Raw genomic sequence first — 24,232 nt, forward strand, 5'->3', positions numbered from 1 at the left:
GGGGCCGGGTTCTGGGTGCATACAGACAAGGGAGGGGCTGCCGGTCCTGGCCTGGAAGCCTGGGGCTGGGGCTTTGCCCCGGATCCGAAGCAGCAGGGGCTGCCGGATGCCCAGCACTGTGTTCAGCTGCTCGGATGAACGTCCCTGGCGCCATCGGCCGTCGTCAGAGGCTCTGCTGCAGGAAGGTGTCCCTTCCCTCAAATGTCCCGCCTTCCAGGAGCGCTAGCCTCTAACCGACTTTCTGAAGAACGGTGTCTGGGAAAATGGGAGGAGAAACTGGTTTTTTGACTTAGAGGGCCATCTTTGAATTAATTTTCACTTTAGATATATTGTTTTTATTTGTAAAAATAACCTCAAAAGGAAATGAAAAAATTAAATACAAAGTCCTACCATAATCTTAGGAACTAATGTTAGAATTAACTTCCAAATAACGTTAGCCGTTAGCTAGCTGAATGTGGATAACGTAGCAGTGCGGACTTTTCTTAGCCCAGACGGACATTGGGAAGCCGACTGCTGGCCCAAGATCAGCGGGACAAAGAATTAATTCTATAGGACTGAATAAACTCAGGTGGGAAATTTCATTTCTGTTACTTATTTGACATTTTAGGAACAACGATTAGACTTGGAAATGGGTCAAAAAGAGAGCGCAATGAGTGTTGTTTCTGTGAAGTAGGGCTGAGTGCAGTCTAGCTGATCCAACAGGAGTATTCAATGCTGTTTCGTTCTTGACCCTCTCAGACCCGCTGGGCTGTTTTACAGCTTGCAGAAAACTAGTAACAATGCACGTTCTTCCTGTCCACAGTAACACGAACAATCTTGTCCATAGAAAGGCAAAGGCATGTCGTCCCATAGAGATATTAAAATGCAAAAATTATATTTTATGATATTAACCAGTTTTGCATTTATGAGCACGATCATGTTAGCATTACTAGTCGCACATATGTGTTCTCCAATGTCTCTTACTAGTACCCCCATTAATTAATTGAATAAATAAATTCTTTGACATATGTTCATTTTATGTTTGAGAATCATGATTTTACCTTTGAGGAAATTATAGTTTAGTAATATTGGAGGTTCCACCAAGAAGTCTGAGGTTTCTTGATAAAGTTTTCTTGACAAAGTGTCAAGTAAACTGTGTTTCCTGAGTAGCTCAGTCATGTTTGCTCAACCGGGCACATCCTTTCTTGACTTCCCGAGTGAATGCCAAGTAACAACAGAACTTTAGCTTTGCTTACTCTCTGTTTCTATGGCTTTTCGTCTCTCTCTACTGTGTTTTGTTTTTCTTTCTGATTTGCATAGTCAAGAACTTATTTTCAATTGGTTGCATCAATGATTCGGAATTTGGTTTTATAGCATAACCATTTGGTCAACTAGATGGTAAAGATGAATTCTCTGTTGGATGAGAAACAACATAGAATCTAGTTGATTAGTCTTTTTTGCTTGTCTGTTCATCAGTTTGTGAGCTCAAATCAGTACAGAATTTTGTGCCCACTTGGAAAGAGAATAGCTCTGAGATGTAGACCAGTTAATTTTTGTACTTCTGTGTTTATTCTTGACTCCTGGCTGAAATGTGAGACTGAAACTATAAGCTCTCTGGGTGCTTATGAGTCTGTATGTGTTTGTGTCTGAACTAAAAAAAGGCTCTACCTTTAATTGTGAGAGTGGGAAATGTTTTACAAGTTCTGGAAGGCATTAATACTGGAGGGTATTAAGGAGTTTGATTATAATGTCTTCTATTATTATTTTTTAAAATTTTATTTAAATTCAAGTTAGTTTATATGTAGTGTAGTATTGGTTTCAGGAGTAGGATTTAGTGATTCCTACCCTACATACAACACCCAGGGCTCATCACAGCAGGTGCCCTCCTTAATGCCCATCCTCCATCTAGCCCATCCCCCACCCACCTCCCTCCACCCACCCTGTTTGTTCTCCAACGTTGAGGGTCTCTTATAGTTTGCCTCCCACTCTGTTTTTATCTATTTTATTTTTCCTTCCCTTCGCCTATGTTCACCTGTTTTGTTTCTTAAATTCCACATATGAGTGAGATCATATGGTATTTGTTTTTCTCTGACTGACTTATTTCACTTAGCATCATACCCTCTAGCTCCATAATGTCTTCTAATTAAAGAAGCTCTGTTCTGATGATTTTTGTAGAGGTAAATAAATACTTATATAATTCTAATATTCCCACAATTCACAGAAAATAAGAAAAGTGAATTTTTAATATGGTAAATGTACTAATTTTTAAAAAAAAATCCTTTTTTAAATACAGGGACTGTACAGTCAGAAACATCTTAAGAATTAAGTTCACATAATAACGCTAAGTCTTTGGCAAATCAGAATAGTTTAATAATTGTGACTTTATGAAAAAAAGCTAAATCTTTTCTCTGATTTATCACTGTGAAGTGTAATACAAGTATGCATTTCATTTAATTTTTAAATAAGAAATGGGTTTGTTTTTTTCATGAAAATACTAGTTAATTTGTACCTTTTCAGTGAGGCTTTCCCTGGCTTATCAGACTTAAAATTACAAACTTTCCCCCCAACCCCCTAGTCCCAATCCACTGACACTGCTCTACAGTTATTTTTTCCCTTAGAATTTATCATCTTTTAACACACTATATAATTTTTTTTTAAAGATTTTATTTATTTATTTGGGACAGAGAGAGGGCACAAGCAGGGGGAGGGGCAGAGGAAGAGGGAGAAGCAGACTCCCTGCTGAGCGCGATCCCAGGACCCCGGGACCATGACCTGAGCAAATATCAAAGAGTCGGACGCTTAACCGACTGAGCCACCCGGGCGCCCCCTAGCACACTATGTAATTTAAGCACTTGTTATGTATACTGCTTATTGCCTGTCTTCCTTGGAAGCTCCCTAAGGGCAGGAGCTCTTGTTTTGTTCGCTGATGTGATCCTTGGGTCAAGAAGATGCTCAACAAAAGCTGTTGAATCGGTTAATGTGGAATTGATGCTGGATGCCAACACAGAGCAGAAGTCACTACCAAGATGCAGAGTCAGCCTGACCAGCTCCTGGAAGATCCTCTCTCTCACTCTGTCCAGACCAGACCCTGGAAACGTACAGACACAGCAGCAGCCCCCAGAAATCCGCAGAGCCTGATGCTGAATTGCTGAGACGATTCCGAGAGGGAGATCCACTGATGAGGCTGATCGATGAGAGTGGCTGAGCCCAGACTTCATCCCTGAGCACCCCGCCCTCAGGTGCCTCAATTCCTTCCCAGTTTCTTTCTTTCTTTTTTTTTTTTAAAGATTTTATTTATTTATTTGACAGAGAGAGACACAGCGAGAGAGGGAACACAAGCAGGGGGAGTGGGAGAGGGAGAAGCAGGCTTCCCGCAGAGCAGGGAGCCCGATGTGGGACTCGATCCCAGGACCCTGGGACCATGACCTGAGCCGAAGGCAGTTGCTCAACCGACTGAACCACCCAGGCGCCCCTCCTTCCCAGTTTCTAAACTCAGCAAGAAGGCCAAACTGAGATGGGGGCCTTCACCCTTCCCATAGCCAGAAACCAATAATCCCATGGAAATGGGAGCTCACAGAGGAAATTAGTGAGACATCTCCGGAGAGCAAGATGTCCAGAAACAGCTCACACCCTGAAAAACTATGTCTGAACACGCAGAGAGCATTGATAAGAATTTGATCATGTGTTAAGTCAAAGGACAACTTGTCTGGAATGGACAGTTTCTCCAAAACATATAATTTCTAAAACGGACACTGGGAAACCAGAAGATCTGAATAGCCCTAGATGAATGAAAGAAATTGGGTTTATAATGCAAACCTTCCCAAAGAGAACTCCAGGCCCAGGTGGCTTCACTGTAAATTCTATTAAACATTTAAGGAAAAAAATACTGACCATAGACAAGCTCTTTCATGTAGTGGTGGAGAAGATACTTCCTAACTCGTTGAGAGAGACAAGCATACACCAAATATCGAAACCAAACCAACGCCAGAAAAGAAAATCTCTGGCTGATACCCCTCATGTACACAGATGCGAGCATTTTAAACAAAACGTTAGCAAAACAAAGCCTGCAATATATAAAGAGGATAATAACATCATGAGTAAGTGGGGTTTATTCCGGGAATCGCACAAGGTCTGTTGAAGATTTGGAAAGTCATTTTATTTAATTGATAATAAAAAATAAAGGGATAAACACAAGAAGCCTGTTTCTTTCAGTGAAATCTGAGCCGGCTGAAACTTGTTCACATGTTTCTGTGATAACTTGTAATTGGCAGAGGAAGAGAAGGGGGGATTGAGAGAGATTGATAATGTGGTTGCACTTCTTCTGGAAAGGTGTAAGTCCTGTTGGTGAAACCTAACCCCCGGGTGTACTGATGTGAGAAACGACAGAGCTGAGCTCGTGTTCCTTTGTAGGAAGGAGAATCCAAGCCTTCTTTTCTCCTTCCTTCCGCCTCGCCACGTTGAGCTGCTTTGGGTTCCTGTAGCGGGTGTGGTCCATGCGGCTCACTTGGCAATCCCTTAGCATCGGCGGTGCTCCCCGCACGAGCTCACGCCCCTTTCGGGTCTTAGCACGTGACTGTGAGGGTAGCACACCTCTCGGGGTTGTTGTGAGTCTCAAAGCACACAGGTGTGCAACGAGGCTTGACAACCAATAGTTCTGGGGCGCCTGGGTGGCTCGGTCCTTGAGCGCCTGCCTTCGGCTCAGGTCATGGTCCCAGGGTCCTGGGATCCAGCCCCACGTCAGGGTCCCTGCTCGGCGGGAAGCCCGCTTCTCCCTCCCCCACCCCCCCTCCTTGTGTTCCCTCTCTCGCTGAGTCTCTCTCTGTCAAATAAATAAATAAAATCTTTAAAGAAAAAAAAAGAAAGTGTTTGGGGCGCCTGGGTGGCTCGGTCGTTGAGCGCCTGCCTTCGGCTCGGGTCATGATCCCGGGGTCCTGGGATGGAGCCCGCATCGGGCTCCCTGCTTGGCGGGAGGCCTGCTTCTCCCTCTCCCACTCCCCTGCTTGTGTTCCCTCTCTCGCTTTCTCTCTCTCTGTCAAAAAAAAAAAAAAAAAAGCAAAGAAAACCAAAAGTGCTGACTAGAGTTCTGGGACACCAGCCAAGTGGTGTGGGGTTCGAAGCAGGGTTAGGAACCCATGTGCTGGATAGGAGACTGAGGCAGAGGCTTGGCCGCATACCCTAGGTCGGGCAGGAAAGGGTTTCCCATCTGGCATTCGTCCCGGCCCTTGGCACGCTGATCCGCTGGAGAGCAGGACAGACCCTCCGAAACAAGCTCCACTGGGCGCCCGGACTGGGTTCCAGGCATGAACTTTGGATCGAACATTGATTTGGGGACCGGGAAACCTCGTGGCCTGTGGTAGAGACACAGGGACTCTGGTTTGCAGGTAAAGACAGAAGAATCTGGTAGAGACCTTGCCAGTCACCTCCTCTGTAAGGTCTGCTGACGTTACAGAGGTGTTTTCACTGTAGGAACAAACGGAGTTTTGGAAAGTCTTGAAAGTTCTTTTACTGTATTCAGTTAAGATTCCTGGACGACGAACAACTTTCTTCTAGGGGAGTGATCCTTAAGATTTTGTGTTTTCTTTTGTGATTTGTGCTTTGATTTTTGCACCGAGAAACATAAAAACCAAGAAAAAAAGAAAACCCAAGACTCTTGTTGAGCATTAAACCATGTTCTTTTTTTCTATAAGATTTTAATTTATTTGACAGAGAGAGAGAGAGAGAGAGAGATTGAACACAAGCAGGGGCAGAGGCAGAGGGGGAAGCAGGCTTCCCACCGAGCAGGGAGCCCGATGCGGGGCTCGATCCCAGGACCCTGAGATCATGACGCTTAACCACTTCACCGACTGAGCCCCTCTGGCGCCCCTGAACCATGTTCTTGAAGTGGGGACAGAGAACAGGTCAGTAGACTGAGCACTGCATGTGATGGAAAACCACCTGAGATCGTTTTCACCTGCCTTCTCACTCTTGTAGAATCCATTTTGCCCCGAGTTCCATGCTAGTGTGTGGGGTGGGGGTTCCCGGGGTCGTGGACGGCAGCAGGAAGGCGGTGACTCGCAGGGTCTGTCTCCAGCCCCACCTCCTCCTGGAACTCACGGGTCCCCATCTGTCCACCTGGTCCGGCCTCCCCCCTGGCCCGTCGAATGGGCAACTCACACCCAGCTGATTCCAGATTGCACACCGCTCTCCCACTCACTAAGCCCCGAAACCTTAGAGTCATTCTTTACTCTGTGCTTTTTCTTAATTCCATAAAACACGTTAGGAGCAAGTCCTGCTGGTTTTACCTAGAAATTCTCCTCTGTCTGACCATTGTCTGTGCGGCTGTTTCCTTGGTCAGCGCCGCCCCTGTCTCTGCCCTGGAAGAAAACCACCGTCTGGCGTCCCCGCGCCCCCTGACTCTTACAAGATGTTTGCCACCCAGCAGCCAGGGGATTCTCCGAAACGTAAGTGAGATCATGTTATGCACCTGCTCAGAACCCCGCTTGTCTACTTAGTGCAGAACTGATCTCCTTTGGTGGCCAGCGAGGCTTGTGCCGTCCGGCTGTCTGCCCTCCCCACCTCCCTCCGTCTGAGTGTCCTCCCCCCACGGCCTCCCGCCAGATGGACCTTCCTTCCTGCTGGGCCTCAAATTTGCCCAGCCCCTTCCTCGCACTTACTGCTTCCTCGGCCTCAAACTAGGGGCCTCCATGGCTCCCCCTTGCCTTTCCTCACGTCTCTGAATGAATATCCCCAACTCAGTAAGTCGTCTCCCCAAACACACGTTAGTAAAATGGCACTCCAACACGCTTTACCCTCTTCCCTGCTTTGTTTTTCTCAAAGCACGCTCCATATCTTTCAGTACATCTACAACTATCTAGTCACTGGAATAGTGACTGTCTCTCCCATCAGAATGTGTGTGTTCCTTGGGGGCAAAAGCTCCCGCCGGAACACAGCTGAGCCCAGGTAGGTGTCAGCATAAAGTAAACGCCTCGCAAAAGTTCTGAATGGACTAAGAGTGAACGCAGAGGGTGGAGACACTGGGTGGCTAGATCCTTCAGGAAGGCCAACGGTATTGTTTATGGAGATAAAGCTCTTCTAGGGAAGAGACGAAATCTTTCAAAAGCAGCTGCCGGTAACATCCCCGACGTCCAGAAATTGGCACTTGGCAGAGTCACCATCTACAGTGTGGAAACGTATCCGCCACAGGTCAGCGGTTTTCGTGATGGGCTCGCGTTGGACTCCTGGCCTCCCGGCCTTGGGAGAGGGAGCTGTAAACACATCTACTGCCCAGCCCCAGAAGCTCACATTGCTCATTGTTGCTTTACAGGCCTGGGATTTTCTTTTAAAGATTTTATTTATTTATTTGAGAGAGAGAGAATGAGAGACAGAGAGCACGAGAGGGAGGAGGGTCAGAGGGAGAAGCAGACCCCCCGCCGAGCAGGGAGCCCGATGCGGGACTCGATCCCGGGACTCCAGGATCATGACCTGAGCCGAAGGCAGTCGCTTAACCAACTGAGCCACCCAGGCGCCCCTCACCTGCAGCTGCTTCTATTAGATAGGACTTTGGATCTCAGGGATGTTATGAGGTTTATTAGAATACGAGGATAAAACTGGCAGACTCCATGTATGACCTGAACACTGTGACTTCCAGTAATGGGTTCCATGAGGGGACAGACTTATTTATTTATTTATTTATTTTTAAAGATTTTATTTATTTGAGAGAGAGAGAATGAGAGACAGAGAGCATGAGAGGGAGGAGGGTCAGGGGGAGAAGCAGACCCCCTGCCGAGCAGGGAGCCCGATGCGGGACTCGATCCTGTGCCTCCAGGATCATGACCTGAGCCAAAGGCAGTCGCTTAACCAACTGAGCCACCCAGACGCCCCAGGCCTGGGATTTTCAAGGATAAACAAATTGCTGGCTACTTACACAGACATGCTTTTTTTCCCCCCTTCCCACTGCTGATGATCTAAAATGGATTTATATGTTCCATTTCTCAACTGGTCTCTGCAAATGTCTTCTCATTGAGTCGCTCTGTCCTTCTCTCTCCTCATCTCTCCTCTCCCTCTTTTGTCAGGACAACATGCTGCATTGCACAACAGAAGTTTAATTTCATCCCCAACCATTTGAAACGATGCCCTGAATTAAAGGGAGGGATTCATGGCGGAGAGATGAAGGACGTGTGCATTGTAAGAAGGCTCGTTCGGAACCCAGAGTCATTCACCGATTTCCTGCTATAACTTATTCACCAGCAGTCTTCCCGGTTCTGTTCTTATTTCAATGACAAGAGTGTAGGTGGTGGGAGCAAGGCAGGGACGTTATGGGTACAACAAGATGTGCTTTCGTCTGGTCATGCCCACAATCCACTTGGGGTTGGGAATGGCACCAAGGACAGGCTCAGCAGATGGAAATGATTGGAGGATCGTTCTCTTCCTTTTACTCGGGTCTATAGGGGTGACGTACAGAAAATCTTTGGCTTGGACTCTCCTGTGCTCCGTATGGGAGTCTAAAACTCCAACCTGTTGACCGGCGTTATGCATTTTTTCTCAAATGGCTCTCTGTTGGGTAATTTTAGCTATGAATATTCACAAAAAACCTCCCGTATCATTGTCTATAGAAGGAAATGGCTAAAACCAAGAATAAGAAGACACCTGGATAATATAGAAACAAAAGCACTTGAAGGTGCTGTGATAATTTAAACATATATCAAACAGAATTCCAGATTAAAACCTGCATAGTTCGTTTGCCATCTGCCCCGTGAGAGGGAGGCCTAAGGCGTTTCCAAATGACCATGGGGAAAAGAAGAGAGGACCGGACGGACCCGCTGGGTCTGCCGTTTCACACCAGGCTGACTGGAAGTGAGCTTGGTTCTAGCCACAGAAAACTTAGGGCAGAGCTCTTAGGGAAGCTCCCCACCTGGGCGAATCCACTCGTCCTTAGTAGCCCTCTGGTGCTTTCTAAGAGCTTTCCGGCCGCTCATAAATAGTTACCCCTGAGGTTAATAGGACAATGACAGATGTCATCAGAAAGAAAACTCCATTCTGCTTACTCTTGATCTCAAGAGGACCCACTGAACAACACTGTGTTTGAAACTGTTACTTAACAAAACATGTTTGCCCTCAGTTACTCTGAAGCCAAGTGAGGAATATATGTCATAAAGTATTTTGACACAAAATTGTTTCAGGTGAGCACGTATATATTCCAAGTGAGTTTTTATTATTTTTTTAAGTTATTTTTTATTTTTTTATTTATTTGAGAGAGAGAGAGAATGAGAGAGAGAGAGCACATGAGAGGGGGGAGGGTCAGAGGGAGAAGCAGGCTCCCCGCCGAGCAGGGAGCCCGATGCGGGACTCGATCCCGGGACTCCAGGATCATGACCTGAGCCGAAGGCAGTCGCTCAACCAGCTGAGCCACCCAGGCGCCCCCAAGTGAGTTTTGACACAAACACAGTCACTGTTTCTTGTGGGCTAGAGAGACTGTCTTTCCAGAATACAGACCACTGTGTCTGGGAGCCAGAAGTTCTCTGACTCAACAAAGGAATAGTAATTTATAAGAATTAGTCTTGGGGGATGGGAGTTAACAACAGTCAGGATATTATTTAATTATTGATTTTATTTGGAGTTTGGAAGGGAAAAATTTCAGGTCAGTGGTCATCAATCTTCGTGGTGCCATATAGCTCGTGTGTCTTCAGCTATCTCGAGCGATATATACAAATTCCCCGAAATATCTCAAAACAAAATTATTTCGAATTGCTTCAGAACAGCAATTATAGAGCCCCTGAAGAGCACCAGGGACTATCTAAGGGCTTTGTATATTTCGGCTTATATATATATAAGCCTCTCAATATCTCTAGGGCGTAAGGACTCTTCCATTCTAATTTTACAAAGGAAGAAACTGAGACCGAGATTAAGGAACTGACCGACACCACACAGCTAAAAAGAACAGATCTGGGTTCGAAGCCAGTCAGACCTCAGAGCACATGCTGTTTTGCTTTCAGTAACGTTCGTCTATTTAGTGAAGTGTCTACACTGTGCATGCCCCCGGGTGAGCCCCGGGCACCAGGGTAAGTCTGGCCGGTGGAGCTCAGCCCCAGATGTCTTCGGGCTAATGCTTCACTGCCGTGTGGTCCCTGCCCCAGTTAGCCAGGGCGCGCCATGCAGAGATCATCACATAACCTGGAGCTCCTTGCTTATTATTATTATTATTAAGACAACAGGTTTATTGAGATGCAGTTCACAAACCATCCAGTTTATCCACTTAAAATGTACAATTCGATGGCTTTTCGTATATTCACAGAGTTGTGCAAACATCACCATCATCACTTCTAGAACATTTTCATCACCCCACGAAGAAACCCCCGGCCCCTTAGCGGTCACTGTCCGTCGCCCCTCCCCCAACTCCTGGCAAGCACCCATCAGCTTTCTGTCTCTGATTTTCTTATTCCAAACATTTCATAGAAACAGAAGCCTAGAGTCGGTGGCCTTTTGCGTCTGGTTTCTTAGCGTCCTGTTTGCAAGCTTCATCCACGTTTGTGCGCGTGTCTTCAGGTCTCACAGCTGTGCGTCCAGGAGTGGAACCGCTCATTTATTGCTAACTCTGTTTTAGCATTTCGGAGCTCCAGGCTGCTTTTACTCTGTGCTCATTGCCATCACGCACGTCTCCTCCGCTGGCTGTTTTTGCAAAAGCGGCTTTGCTTCCTCAATCAAGGCCGTTGACATGGGAAAGCAAGCGTGCTAGAGTTTGTCTTCAACCGTCAGGGTCAACATCTGCTTGTATAAATAGCCACTTTCAGTAACAGAAACCAAGTGGGAGGCTGGGAGTCACAGCCAGGAACGGCCCGACCCCTCCTTCATCCGGTGACCCCAGTTTAATCAGTGATGGTGACAGCAACAGCTAATGTGTGGAGTGCTGTGGGTATTCCGGGCGGCCCATGAAGTACGCTAAATGTATTTATCACCTAATTTTAGACTCACTTAATCTTTAGAATCCTTACATTTTAGAGGGTAAGGTTAACAAAAGTCATAACAATGACAAACAGCTGTGTTTTCCCTGTACTGATGAGTAGGTAAGAAAGAGAAAAGGCTTAGCTTGAAGTAGGAAAACCTAAACAGAGAGACTCCCCTAAATGGAAAACCACTCCGGAGAGACTCCCTCGGAAGGGTTAAAGACGGTTCTCGGTGGGTGTTTTATTGTCAGGAAGCAGGACATGCAGTGAGTTACTGTTACTTCTCCTGGGTGTGCGTGCTCACAATACTCTCTTGGGTTTTGGGTTTCCGTGAGGTACAGTTTGTTGCCAAATAAAGTGTGATTGAAGCTAGTAAATATTAAGAGAAATGAGGAACTGTTCTTAGACATTTTTATGGGCTTTTGTTAAAAGTTTTCCTCTTGCCAAGTGTCCATCTCTTGCCTAGCGTGAAAATTCATTTGAATAGGTTTGCCTGCTATGACCTACTTCAAAGACCAGTGAGTACACGGAGCTAATCAACAAACAACGAGAAACAAGATTTACACGGTATTTTGTTTGTGATGTGTCCAAGGTAAAGACAGACAGATTTGTATTCATCACAACGAATGCAGAGGCCACAAAAGCCACTGCTTATAAAGAGTAATTACAGTTTGTACGGCAATGATGTTGCCTATTAGAGTTATAATGCATGTAGGGAATCCACAAATAGGTGTCTTCTTGGTAACAAAAACCAAATTTATCAATTTGCCTCCATATATTAGGTAAGAAAAAAAAGGCAGTGGGTGTCTCATGGAAGAGAGCATTGTGTCAATTCTGATTTTATGTGAAGCTGACCATACGGAAATTGCCCATTTAGATTAGATTTATGAATCTGCAACCATGACAACATTTAGAAGCTTAATTATTTTCGATGAACTCTAAGTTGCCCTTAGGATTGAAGGCCGTGGGAAGAATCCCTATCCTACATCCTGCTTTAGTCCTTGCGGTCCAGGGACCAGCTGCTGGCGGTCATGACCACTCCCCAGAAAACACTAGACCTTTCTGATTAGCAGCCAATCCAGGAGCTAGATTTCAGCACACTGACCACATCCTCCTTCTCTGTATCATACTTGTACGCTTTTGGTCCTGAAAAGAAGTAAATGTAGCCTAAAAGAGACAAAGTTGAAAATGTCGTTACTGGAAATGACTTGCAGATCCATAAAGGGAGGGTTTGTAGGTGGCCCCAGAGGGGGTCTGGGGACGCGCCAAGTGGTAGCTGCCGGTCTGCGCCCGGCTCTCACAGAGCCCGGGGGCCCAGCACCTCCCTCTTCTCCGTCCCCGCTCCTCACTTTCTCCCAGGGGTGCTTACCCAGCAGGTGGGGCTCAGCTGTGTTGGAGCTGCTGCTCCCCTCCAGGGATCCCCCCTCTTCTGTCCCTGCCCAAACCTCTAACTCGTCCCTAAAGCTCAGCTGAAGTCCCACCGTGCAAACTCCCACTGTGGAGGCCGGTTCTCCTCTTTCCTTTCTCAGCTCACTTCTTGCAGTCACTGTGAGGTCTGCACTCCACTCAGTACTGGTCATAGACTGTCTTGGTTCTGGTACTGTGATCTCTGCTGGACGGAGGGGCATTTCCCAGAGCTATTAGCCATCCCACAGGAGCAGGGAACGTGTCTGGAACTCTCTTTGAATTTCTGAACAGAGGCCAGCTCTGTGCTCTAGACTCAGGAAGAAGGTGTCGGCTGGTCCACGAGATTCAGTCACATTTACTCAACCCTGTTCAGTTCAGCTTTCCCCGCTCTGTGTTAAATTTCAGGAGTTGGGTGAGGGGGTGGGGAAAGGCTCTGGGAAGGTTGACAGTATGTGCATTTTCAAGAGGAAAGAGGCCGTTTTGACTGGGTGGACTTTAAGACGTAACCAACTTGGGGCGCTTGGGTGGCTCAGTCGTTAAGCATCTGCCTCCGGCTCAGGTCATGATCCCAGGGTCCTGGGATCGAGCCCCCACATCGGGCTCCCTGCTCAGCAGGAAGCCTGCTTCTCCCTCTCCCTCTCCCCCTGCTTGTGTTCCCTCTCTCGCTGTGTCTCTCTCTGTCAAATAAATAAATAAAAAATCTAAAAAAAAAAAAAAAAAGACGTAACCAACTTACGGACTGAAGCTATACTTCTAAAACTTGCTATTGGCAGAGAGAGAGTCTCGATGGTAGACATTTTGTACTCTTTCTAATAGTTGACCTGGTTACCTAAATTTGTAAGGGACTCGGAACCAAGGACTCCCATCTGGAAACCTGTTTTGTCATAGGTTAAAGCAGAGCCCAGATTTCCTGTTACAGTTCTTCCGCAAAGAAAGATTTTGGTGGAGATGCTCACCATTTAGTTCCACGGCGGCATCTATTTGGCCATTAACTCCTGAGAATTCCTCTTCTGTGTTCTTTGGGTAGTCTTTTTCCATTTTCCTTTTTCTTTCATCATAGCTGGAAGAAGTATTATTCCATAAATAATGTTAACAAGAGGTTTTTATTGATTGTAGGTGACACAGTGCATCGTTAGCCAGGCTGACATATGACTTACTTTAGATGTGTGTCTGTGTGTCTCTCTGTGCCTCGCCTGCCATACACACGTGCACCCACACGCACACGTGTGCACCCACACGCACCCACACGCACACGCACACTGTATCACTTCTCTCCCAAGTTCCTTAGATTCTAGGACTGCTCATTTGCTCTAAATAGTCTGTAAATAGACATATTCTTAGAATTAGTCTTAGAATTATTTATATATTATAGCAACATGTTCCTATAATTAAAAAAAGATATGTTGCCTTTCAAAAGGAACTCTACATGTATTTTTGCTGCTTTATTCTCTGTTGCAATGCTCCCCCACCCCACTCCATGTAAGTATTTCTGGGCTTGGATTCTTATCCAAGAATCAGCTGAGAGCCCTTCGTGGGCTTTTATCCATGGGCTCCGTTGCTCTGTATCGGTAGAGGGACTGGGCAAACAACGCACAACGAATGAATAAACACATATGCAAACAGTCAGTAGGTAAAGATAAGTAGCAAGAAAATCTCAGATAACTGAGCCTCTGCCTTTTCAATCAGGCGAATGGAATTAAATTGCTTTTGTTTCCTGGGAACATTATACACCTGACCAAATAGTAGATTAGGTTTCTCTTTCTGGATCAGCAGCTACCATGCAACGACAACTCAGAAGACTGTTTAATGCACGTCTTTGTGACCCATGCTGCCCCTTGTACAGAAGACTGTGACTCGTGTGAACAGCATGATGGGTATGGGCTCAGGACGTAGGCAGTTAGGCAGTCTCAAGAGTGAGAAAGTTCCTTCTTCATCGGCGCAGAGCCCCCGGCGGGGGCATTCCCAGGGTGGACACCCCACTCTTTTCCCACCAAGAGGTCAGACAGTTTCTGCTGGTGCCTGGAGCCCCGAGCCATTTCCCGCAGCCGCAGACGCCCACCTCCTCTCCCATGGCCGGGGACAGATCCTCTTGAGCCTGAGCAGGACTGCACGTTGGCAAAGAAGGGTTCGGGCCAGTGTGACTAGCGGGTTGAGCTGCTTGGGGGAGTGTGGAGGAAAGAAGTGGAGGCTGACTGTTCCAGATGCCCTTTTCGGGCGGGTCATTAGAACCTTCCAGTGGGCCAAGGGGAAAACCGAGCTCTGCGAGTCACTGTAGCACAGACAGAGATGGAAAACATTCCGTGTCCCCCTCATCAGAAACGCCGATACCGCGTGCAGGACGGGCCCCTGTGTCATCCGAGAGACTGCAGCGTCTCAGGAGTGCAGTCAGGGGAGAACGGGAAGGAAAACAAAGGAACAGCCTGGGCACAGTGCCCCACCCCCCATGGCCTGCATCTCTTACGTCCGCCTCCTTCCACCATCTGAAATCTGGAGTCCCTTATTAAAAATTGTTCACACATTAACCTTCGTTGGCTAGGCTGCTTCCTTGGCTCGCTTCCCTGAGACAGTTGTGCGGAGGAAACGGAAGCTTTGGCAGGAGAGAGTGAGGACGATAATTCTAAAGGTTCAGTATTTGGGGAGGGGGATGCAGGGGAGAGGGCAGAATGAGGACGGGCCTGCAGGTGCAGGGGACAGTGCGGAGGGAGGGGCTGGAGCACGAGACCCTGTGCTCAGGGAGAGCGGTGGCCCGGCTTTCAGGTGTCCATTCACCTCTGTCTGCTCTGAACAGAGGACTCGAGGCTGAGCTTTTAAACTAGGGCTGTGCCCAACCTTTGTGCACGGTAAGCAAACATTTGGGAGGGATGTTGAGAACGTCATCACCATTTATATTGTTTTATGGCAAAATGTGTTCTCAGTTCCCAGCAAGTGACTGATTAAAGACTCCCTGTAGGGAGACTATTCCAAGTGGGGGTCTGCTGTATTCTATTTACATTGGATGGGGAGGACTGGAAAGGATCAAAGGACAGAGCAAATAGCTTTTTTCTTGAGAAGAGAGAAACAGTTTAAATACAGGAGTATGTTTTAAAGAGAGAATAGTGGTTATTAATCCAATAGAAAGATATGGAAGAAAGATCTTTCTCTTTTATCTGTCTGCTTAGGTTAGGTGGTGGTGACGCCTAAAATCTTATACCTGTTCAGAGGATAATGGAGGTAATAATATTATATGTAAAAAATGTTCCAGTCTGTCAAGTGGCTCAGTCTGTCAAGCCCCTGACTTTAGATTTTGGCTCAGGTCATGATCTCAGGGTCTTGAGATCAAGCCCTGCATGGGGCTCCGCGCTCAGCATGGCATCTGCTGGAGATTCTCTCCCTCTGCTCCTCCCCCCAGTCACGCTCTTTCTCTAAAATAAAATAAATAAGATCTTAAAAAAATTTTTTTCAGGAGAAATTTTAGAGAAGCAACATCTAGCTGGGAATTTTAATTCTCAATCACATTTATAAAAACCCAGGCAAAATGCTTGGGGAAATTGTGAAATCACTGTTTCTTTTCTCTGCTCCTTCTACCGCTTATGTATTTAACAGACCCATTCCCTGTGGGCTAGCCTCCTCTCTGCCCTTTGCTTATCCTGTAACTGCTTTCTAAAGAGTATTACTCTTAACACAATCTATTTCAAAGTATCGGTCTGAAACACAAATCGCCATTTCGGGATTAGCTGATAACATATAAATATTTCATTTGGACCTTGTTGGTAGACGTTATGTAGATGGGACGTACAAAGCTACCATAGAGTTACCTACTTTTCGTGGTACCAACTAAGGACATTACCATCAGGCCATCAAAAAAAAAATTACCACCTATTTTCATTATCATTTCACAAAGAAAAGAAACTTTAACACCAAAAAGGCAGAAAGGACATAATCTCAGCATAAAAGATGGTTCTTGCCAATAATGTGTCTTTATACTGACCCAGACTACACCCCCTACATTTATAATATTGTTCTGTTCTTATTTTGCTGTGGATTGGTGGAAACTTTGTGATAATCTAGCCCTTGGTTTGTGGACAGATATTTGAGGATTTCTGTTATAGAGCAAAGAGCATATAATCGGATGGCTCCGGGTTTGAGATGACTCTGTTATCTCTGGGCTCTGTGATAGGGGAAAGTGCTCTGAGCTCCGGTTTCCTAATCTGGAAAACAGTGGTCATGAGGATGAGAGACAATTTGCACACACGCGTGCACATGCCTGGTACATAGACACGCTCAGGGCCCCAAGAACCATTAACTGACTGGCCAGGATGAGCGCGAGTAAACTTCGTGATTTGATCCGAGCTCCTAAGTCATCAAGGAGTTTAATCTTTACCTGATCTTCCAACACACCTCCTCCTCCGGATAACATTCTGCAGTAGAGGCAAGGTTGAGAAGAGGTGGAGAAAGGAGGGCCGGACAACGTGGAGGTAGTCCAGAGAACGCAGGCAAGAAGGGCCTAGGATTGAGAAGGTCTACTATTCTGTTGCAGATTTGGTGGAGGATTATAGAAAAGGAAGTTAAAAGACAGGGTGAGAATCACCAGTGTGGGTGTTTGACGGTAGATACGTGGTGAAAAGAACGAAGAAGACTGTGTGTGGTCGATGGAGAGGGCCTCCGGGTCTGGACTCAGAGGGTGTGAAACGCAGACTCAGGTGGACCGCTCGTTAGCTGGGTGACCTGGAGCTAATGACCCAGCTCTCGGAGATGCCATGTTTTTAACTGTTTCATGGAGATAGGGATGCCTACTTCTCAAGATTGTTGAGAAGGCAGGGCGCCTGGGTGGCTCAGTTGGTTAAGCGACTGCCTTCGGCTCAGGTCATGATCCTGGAGTCCCGGGATCGAGTCCCGCATCAGGCTCCCTGTTTGGCAGGGAGTCTGCTTCTCCCTCTGGCCCTCCTCCCTCTCATGCTCTCTGTCTCTCATTCTCTTGGTCTCAAATAAATAAATAAATAAATAAAATCTTAAAAAAAAAAAAAAGATTGTTGAGAAGGCAGATGGGAGAACGAGAGAATATGAGGAAATACTCAGCAGGATTCCTAAGACATGATAAGCCATCAATAAATACTAGCTGGATTAGAATGTTAAGGGAAGAACTGCCTTTTTATTGTGCATCTACTGTGTACCAGGGACCTGTGGAAATCACTGCATGCATTTTCTCATGACTGAGGTCTTGTTTGTGAAACCTAAATACCAAGTAAAAATGATCGACCTGTAACTAGGTTTCTTTCCTGTATGGGCTGCTGTTTGATCACTGACTATTGATTAATGGGCGTAGACAGTACAGAAATCATTCCTGGCCGCTAATCTTTACTGGCAATGTCCCTAGCACCATAGATGTGAGGTGCTTTTCTCAGATATATTACCTTACTCTCCGCCTTGGTCATCTAAGGGCTTCGGGACTATTTTAGTAAAGTGCCTGCATGTTGTTTAATCTTATGCTCTGAATTTAGATTTGTTAGGAATTTCTGGTGTGTCAATTACGATGATTTCTGTCATACAGCCGTGGCAAAACTGACCCCATCCTGCCTCCTTTGAAGTACCAAATGGGGAGTTGCGTCTGCAAAAGGTTGCTTACGGAAAATGTGAGAAAGGAAGGCATAAAGGGGAATTTATTGATCTAAAATAGATGTTTTCAAGAAGTTTCTTCAAGGAGACCTTTCTAGTGAAATGGAAACCCAGAATCCCCTTTGAAATTCATAATCCACTTCTAGTTGGGAAAGACAAGGCTTTCAGGGAGGATGGGACCTTTGTGATTTCCCTGGAGAAGGAGAGTGGTCAGGGATGGGAAGGGAGAAGAGTGAGAAGCTGCCCCATACCCTCCAAGATGTGGGTTAGGAACCCTGCCTATGAGGATTTTGAAACAAGACTATGTAACAATGCTGAAAAATATCGATGGCCGGATTGTTTGATGAAATGCACATTTGTATTACCAGCCTGAATTCTCTGAGCTCGAGACCTGAATAGAGAACTCTCTTCTGGACATTTCTGTTCTTGGGTTTCACCAGCGTGTCACATTCCACATGTACAAAATGGAACTCCTGAGTATTCATTTCTGCTTTACTTCTTCATTTTATTCTTTCCCCATTGAATGGCCTTAGCATCTTTGTCAGAAATCAGCTGATCATAGATATATGGGTTTATTTCTGGACTGTCAATTTTATTCATCTATATGTCTATCCTCATGTTCATATCACACTGTCTTGATTACTCTTGGTTTGTAATAAGTTTTGAAATTGGGAATTCTGATCCTCCAAATTGGTCTTCTTTTTCAAGATATTTTGGTTATTCTGAGTCCTGTGAATTCCCATATGAAGTTAAGATCAGCTTGTCAATTTCTACAAAGAAACCAGTGGTATTCTGATAGGGATTGTGTTGAGTCCTGTAGATCAATTTGGGGAGTGTTGTCATTTAAAAAAAAGGCTTGGGGCGCCTGGGTGGCTCAGTTAAGCATCTGCCTTCAGCTCAGGTCATGATCCTGGGATTGAGCCCTGCATCGGGCTCCCTGCTCAGTGGGGAGTCTGCTTCTCCCTCTGCCTCTGCCCCTCCTCCCTACTCATGCTCTCTCTTTCTCTCTCTCTCTCTCTCAAATAAATAAATAAAATCTTAAAAAAAATTAAGACTTCTAATCCACAGACATGAGATCTCTTTCCATTTAGATTGTTTAATTTCTTTCAACAGTGTTTTGTCGTTTTCAGGCTATAAGTTTTCTACTTCTGTTAAATTTATTTCTAAATATTATTTTTCTTTTTGATACTATTATAAGTGGAATTGTTTTCTTCATTTTTGGATTACTCATTGAAGTGTATGAAACTAAAATTGATTTTTGCATACTGAACTCATACCTTGTATATTTGCTGAACTTAGTTCTAACAGGTTTTTTGGAGGATTCTTTAGGCTTTTCTATATAAAAGATCACATGACATAGAAATAGTTTTACTTCCTTTCCAGTCTGAATGCCTTTTATCTTATTAATTCTTGCTTAATTGCCCCAGCTGGAACCTCTAGTACAATGTTGAATAGAAGTGGTGAGAGTGAAAATGTTTGTCTTGTTCCTGATTTTAGAGGGAAGGCATCCAGGCTTTCACCACTGAGTAGGAGATCAGCTGTGGGTTTTCATAGATACCTTTCATCAGGTTGAGAAAGTGTCCTTCTGTCTCTAGTTTGTTGAGTAGTTTTTATTTTGCAACAGGGTTGGATTTTGTCAAATGCTTTTTCTGCGTTTATTGAGATGATCATATGGCTTTTGTTTTTTATTCTATTGATATGGTGTATTACATTATTTGATTTTCAGAAGTTAAACCAACCTTGTATGCCTGGGAGAAATCCCACTTGGTCATGGTGTGTAATTCTTTTTATATGCTGCTGGATTTGGCTTGCTATTTTTTGGAGGATTTTTGCATCCGTATGCACAAAAGATACTGCTCTGAAGTTTTATTTTCTTGTGATACCTTGGTCTGTTTTTGGTATCAGGGTAATGCTGCCCTCGTACAATGAGTTGGGGAATGACCCCTCCTCTTCTATTTTTTAGAGGAGTATGTGAAAAATTGGCATTAATTAATTTCGCTACTGAAACATGTAGGTCTGGGCTTTTCTTCATGGATAATTTTTTTGATTATGAATTAAACCTCTTACCTTGTTATAGGTTAATTCAGGCTATTTCTTCTTGACTCAGCTTCGTCACTTTGTACCCTTCCAGTAATTTGTCATTTCAGCTCAGTTATCAAATTTACTGGCATACAGTTATTCATAGGACTCCTTTATCGTCCATTTAATTTTTGTAAGATTGGTAGTCATGTTCCCTTTTTCATTTCTGATTTTAGTAATTTGAGTCTTCTCTTTTTAACTAGGTCAGTCCAGTGAGAAATCTGTCAATTTTGTTGATCTTTTCAAAGAACCAAACTTAGTTTTGTTATTTCCTCAAATTGCTTATAATATTTTCTACGTCATTTATTTCCACCACAATCTTTATTATTTCCTTCTTTCCACTTGCTTTAGGTTTCATTTGCTGTTTGTACCCAGTGTCGTAGGTGGAAGGTTAGGTTATTGACTTAAGATCCTTTTTTTAATGGGCATTTAGAGACATAAATTTCCCTTGGGTCCTGCTTTCACTGCATCCATATGTTCTTAAATACTGGGTTTTTGTTTTCATTCATCTTTAATTTTCTAATTTCTAATTTCTCTTGTGGTCTCTTCTTTGACACATTGATTGTTTTAGAGTATGTTCATTTCCTCATGTTTGTAATTTTTCCAGTTTTCCTTCCCATATTGATTTGTAGCTTTGTTTCACTGTGATCAGAAAAGATATTTTATATGATTTCAGTTGTTTTAAATTTTTGGAGATGTGTGTGGTGGCCTAACACGTCACCTCTTCTGGGCAATGCTCCATAAGCATTTGAGAAGAATGTGTATTCTGCTTTTGTGCAAAGTGTTCTGTAGACACTGCTAGGTCCTGTTGGTTTATAGTGATCTTCATGGCTTTTGTTCCTTATAGATCTTGTTGTCTAGTTGCTCTATTCATTATTGAAAGTCTGTTTTGCCTGATATTAGCATATAGCCACTCTTTCTTATGGTTGCTGTTTGCGTGATAGATATTTTTTCCATCCTTTTACTTTCAACCTATTTGTATCTTTGAATATAAAATGTGTCTCCTATCAATAGCTATAGTTGGGTCTTGTTTTTTTTTTTTTTTTTTTAAATCCAGTCTAATAATCTCTGTCATTTGATTATATTGTTTAATCCATTCACATTTAATATTATTGATATAATTGGATCTATATCTGCCACTTTACTTTTTGTTTTCTACATGTCTCATGTCTTTTTGGTTCCTTTTTAACTCCTTAATGCTTTCTTTTGCATTAGTGAAAATTTTCCAGTGTACCATTTTAATTTCTTTCATGATTTTGTCACTACATTTTAAAAAGTTATTTCCTTAGTGGTTGGCAGAGAGCATATCATATATAACTTAACTTACCATAAACTGTTTCAGATTTATACTAGCTTAATTCCAGGGAGATTCAGAACTCCTGTAAGTCTATTCTTTGTCCCTCCCTCTGATGGTCTTGTTTTTATATATCTTACATCTGTCTATGTTACAAACCCCCAACAGACATTGCTCTAATTACAATTTTATACAATTTGATATCTTCTTAAGAAGCTGAAAGGAGAGAAAATACATATATTTATAGTCTTTGATATATTAACTTTCTTATTTATCATTTCTGTTTTCTTTTGCTGCTCCAGGGAATTTGAGTCAGCATTTGGTATCATTTCCCTAGCTTGACACAGTTTTCCTCACACCCAGTGCTTTTGTGCTGTTATTGACGAATATATTATGTTTTGGTATGTTATAGGCCCAACAGTACAGTTTTATATATATGAACATATGTGTGTGTGTGTGCAGTTTTAAACAGTTAATTTTAAAATCAGTTAAGAGAAGGAAAGGGAGGAAATATACCTTTAGACAATCTTTCATGATTACATAGTTACATTTACTACTGCTCTTGGGTTTTTAATGTGGATTCAAATTACCGTTCAGGGTCACTTGCCTTCACCCTGAAGAACTTTCTCTGGTATTGCTTCTGAGGCAGGTATGCTCCAACAGATTCTCTCCGTTATTGTCTATCCGGGGATGTCTTCTTTGGTCTCCATTTTTGAGATAGTTTAGCTGAACGTAGGATTCTTGGTTGAGAGTTTTTTCTTTGAGCACTTTGCAGATGTTGCCCATGACTTTCTGGCCTCCCTGGTTTAGCCGACTTCCCATCTTGTCCCCCTCTGCTCCCATCACGCTGTTGCCGGGAGGGTATTTTTACAACACAAACCTTCCTGGGTTACTTGCTTACTTAGGACAGGTAAAGATATTCCTTTTTTTCTGTAAATTCACACTGGTCTCCCTGGAAAGGCATAGGCCCTCCATCATCGACACCCTCTTTCTCCTTGGGCCACGTCTCTCATTCTAGCCCATGCTGTTCTCATGCTGAACTGCTTGAGGTTTTCCCCACATACACAGGTGATTTCATGCCCCAGTGCCTTTGCTTCAACTGCTGTCTCTGCCTGGAAGGCACACTGCCCTCCGGCCTCTGGCCTGGGAAACTCCTATTCCCTTCTCAAGATGAAGGGCAGTCCTCACTTCTGAGGGTTCTTTCTTCACACCTTTACTACTGTTGGCCATTTCCTCTTTGTTTTGCCTCACTGATCTCCATCCAGTCTTCTCTCAGGGCACCTGTCACACTTGGACTACTCTTAATTATTTCCCTGTGCACTTACTCTCAACTGTAGGCCTTGTTGAGTGTGGATAGCACCCAACACAACCAACTATTTATCATGTGATGGGAGTCTCACAGTTTTCTCCTCCATTCCGACAGCCTATGAAGCAGATGCTATTTCCATCTCCCTTTTGAAGATGATTAAACCAAAACAGAAAGGCAATCCAGGTTGCCCAATGATGGCTGTGAGAGTTGAGATGAGCACTCTGTTACTCCTGCCCACACTTTCAGGCAGCAAACTCTGTGCTCTCTCCTGAGTGATAAGGTCCTAGTACAGAGCCTGATGCATAATCTTGCCCAATACACGTAGATTGAAAATGGTAGTTCAGTAATGCAGTTTAAAAAATTTAAGATTAAAAAAGAAGATCTTGAATTCTACCCATCTTTCTTACTTTATTACTTATTACCTATTTCTCTATGGTGACTAGCTATAAAATCCTTAAATAAACACTCAATTTTCAGTATACATGGGGCATCTAGGAAGGAGAGAATGTGTCCTACTTTGCATCAATCATCTCTCCAGTCTGTCTGCATAGAAAGACTGACTTAGGGATAGAAAGGGGCCAGGGCCCCTAGATTTGCACGTCACTTTACACAAAATTCAGAAAACACTGACTGCCTCCAAGGATGATGGAGTTGAGGGATCCCTGGTCCCCAAGAACTCCCTGGTGTAGCCACTGCTCTGTTGTTGGTAAGCAAGAGAGAATATCTACGGGGAAAAATTAGCCAAAGGTAATGGAAGTCATGTAAAGAAAGAAAAACTGGCTGGATCGTTTGGGCCTGCCAGGAAGAGGAAAGGAAGGAGTAAAAGCCAGTGGACGAATGGGGAAGAAGCCCTTGGTGAGTTTACGCGGCACATCATGTAATGTGTGGTGGCGTTAGCATGGTAGGCTCCCTTTTGGATTTACCTTGTAGTTCCCTGGGGCTGCTCCCTGGGGAGTTACTACTGCACCGACATGTGGGCTCTCACTCCTAGAGCCTGAACCAACCTGGCCCCAAGCCAACCCTCCATCCTCAGTGGGGGATGTTCTTCAATAGCATTCCCATGGCCCGTCATTCGTTAAACTGGCTCCACTCGGGAGTTTATGGAGACTCTCCCTGACAACAAATGTATCCAGAGACTTCTTTTATCTCGACACATCATTTGTGTCACAGAGTGACCTAGCATGAAGACCGACGAAGGCCGTGATGAACAACTAAGGGAAGTAAGTCCTAACATGCTGTCAAACAAATTCTTGGTCTATAACTTGGTCTATAACTCTGGCCTTGTGTGTTTTTGAGTATGGCCCTGTGCTTTATTGACAGAACATCTGTCTCCTTTGATTTTTCCTCCCATTTCCTCCTTCTTCCTGTTTAGAAGGAATGAAGTTCATTGACCACTTGAGCCTTAGGGCAACCACGAGCGTTCCATCTCCATGTTAACAGTAGAGCACAGTGTTAGAAGGAACTTGAGTCCCTGGTGGTGGTGGACTCACTGTGTGAGCTCTAGGTCTGTTAAACTTCGGATGTGTTATGTATGTGAGAAAAACAGTGGTTTTTTTAATGTGTTTATGTGTTTCAGCCATAGTTACTTTTGGGTCTCTTACCAGCAGTCGAACATAATTCTCACCAATACATGGCATAATGTGACAGTACGAT

General features: G+C 44.4%; 1 protein-coding gene and 1 long non-coding RNA gene across 2 annotated transcripts in view; one reads left to right on the forward strand and one right to left on the reverse strand.

Annotated features, from left to right (window-relative positions):
• Nucleotides 1–5,797: 5,797 nt before the first annotated feature.
• On the forward strand, nucleotides 5,798–8,048 carry LOC118013154. Its single transcript, XR_004679934.1, has 3 exons — nucleotides 5,798–5,876; nucleotides 6,314–6,419; nucleotides 8,031–8,048. It is a non-coding gene; the product is annotated as an uncharacterized LOC118013154 (long non-coding RNA).
• A 3,916-nt stretch (nucleotides 8,049–11,964) lies between these two features.
• Nucleotides 11,965–24,232, reverse strand: part of MMP20 (matrix metallopeptidase 20) — a 48,035-nt gene continuing 35,767 nt past the window's right edge. The window contains exons 9-10 of the mRNA XM_035008803.1: nucleotides 13,262–13,365; nucleotides 11,965–12,065 (exon numbers count right to left, since the gene is read on the reverse strand). Coding sequence (XP_034864694.1) covers nucleotides 11,965–12,065; nucleotides 13,262–13,365 — 205 coding nt within the window. The remainder of the gene's footprint in view (nucleotides 12,066–13,261; nucleotides 13,366–24,232) is intronic.

The sequence above is a fragment of the Mirounga leonina genome, unplaced genomic scaffold (genome assembly GCF_011800145.1).
Source record: "Mirounga leonina isolate KUSES-001 unplaced genomic scaffold, KU_Mleo_1.0 Mir_153, whole genome shotgun sequence".
NCBI lineage: Eukaryota > Metazoa > Chordata > Mammalia > Carnivora > Phocidae > Mirounga > Mirounga leonina.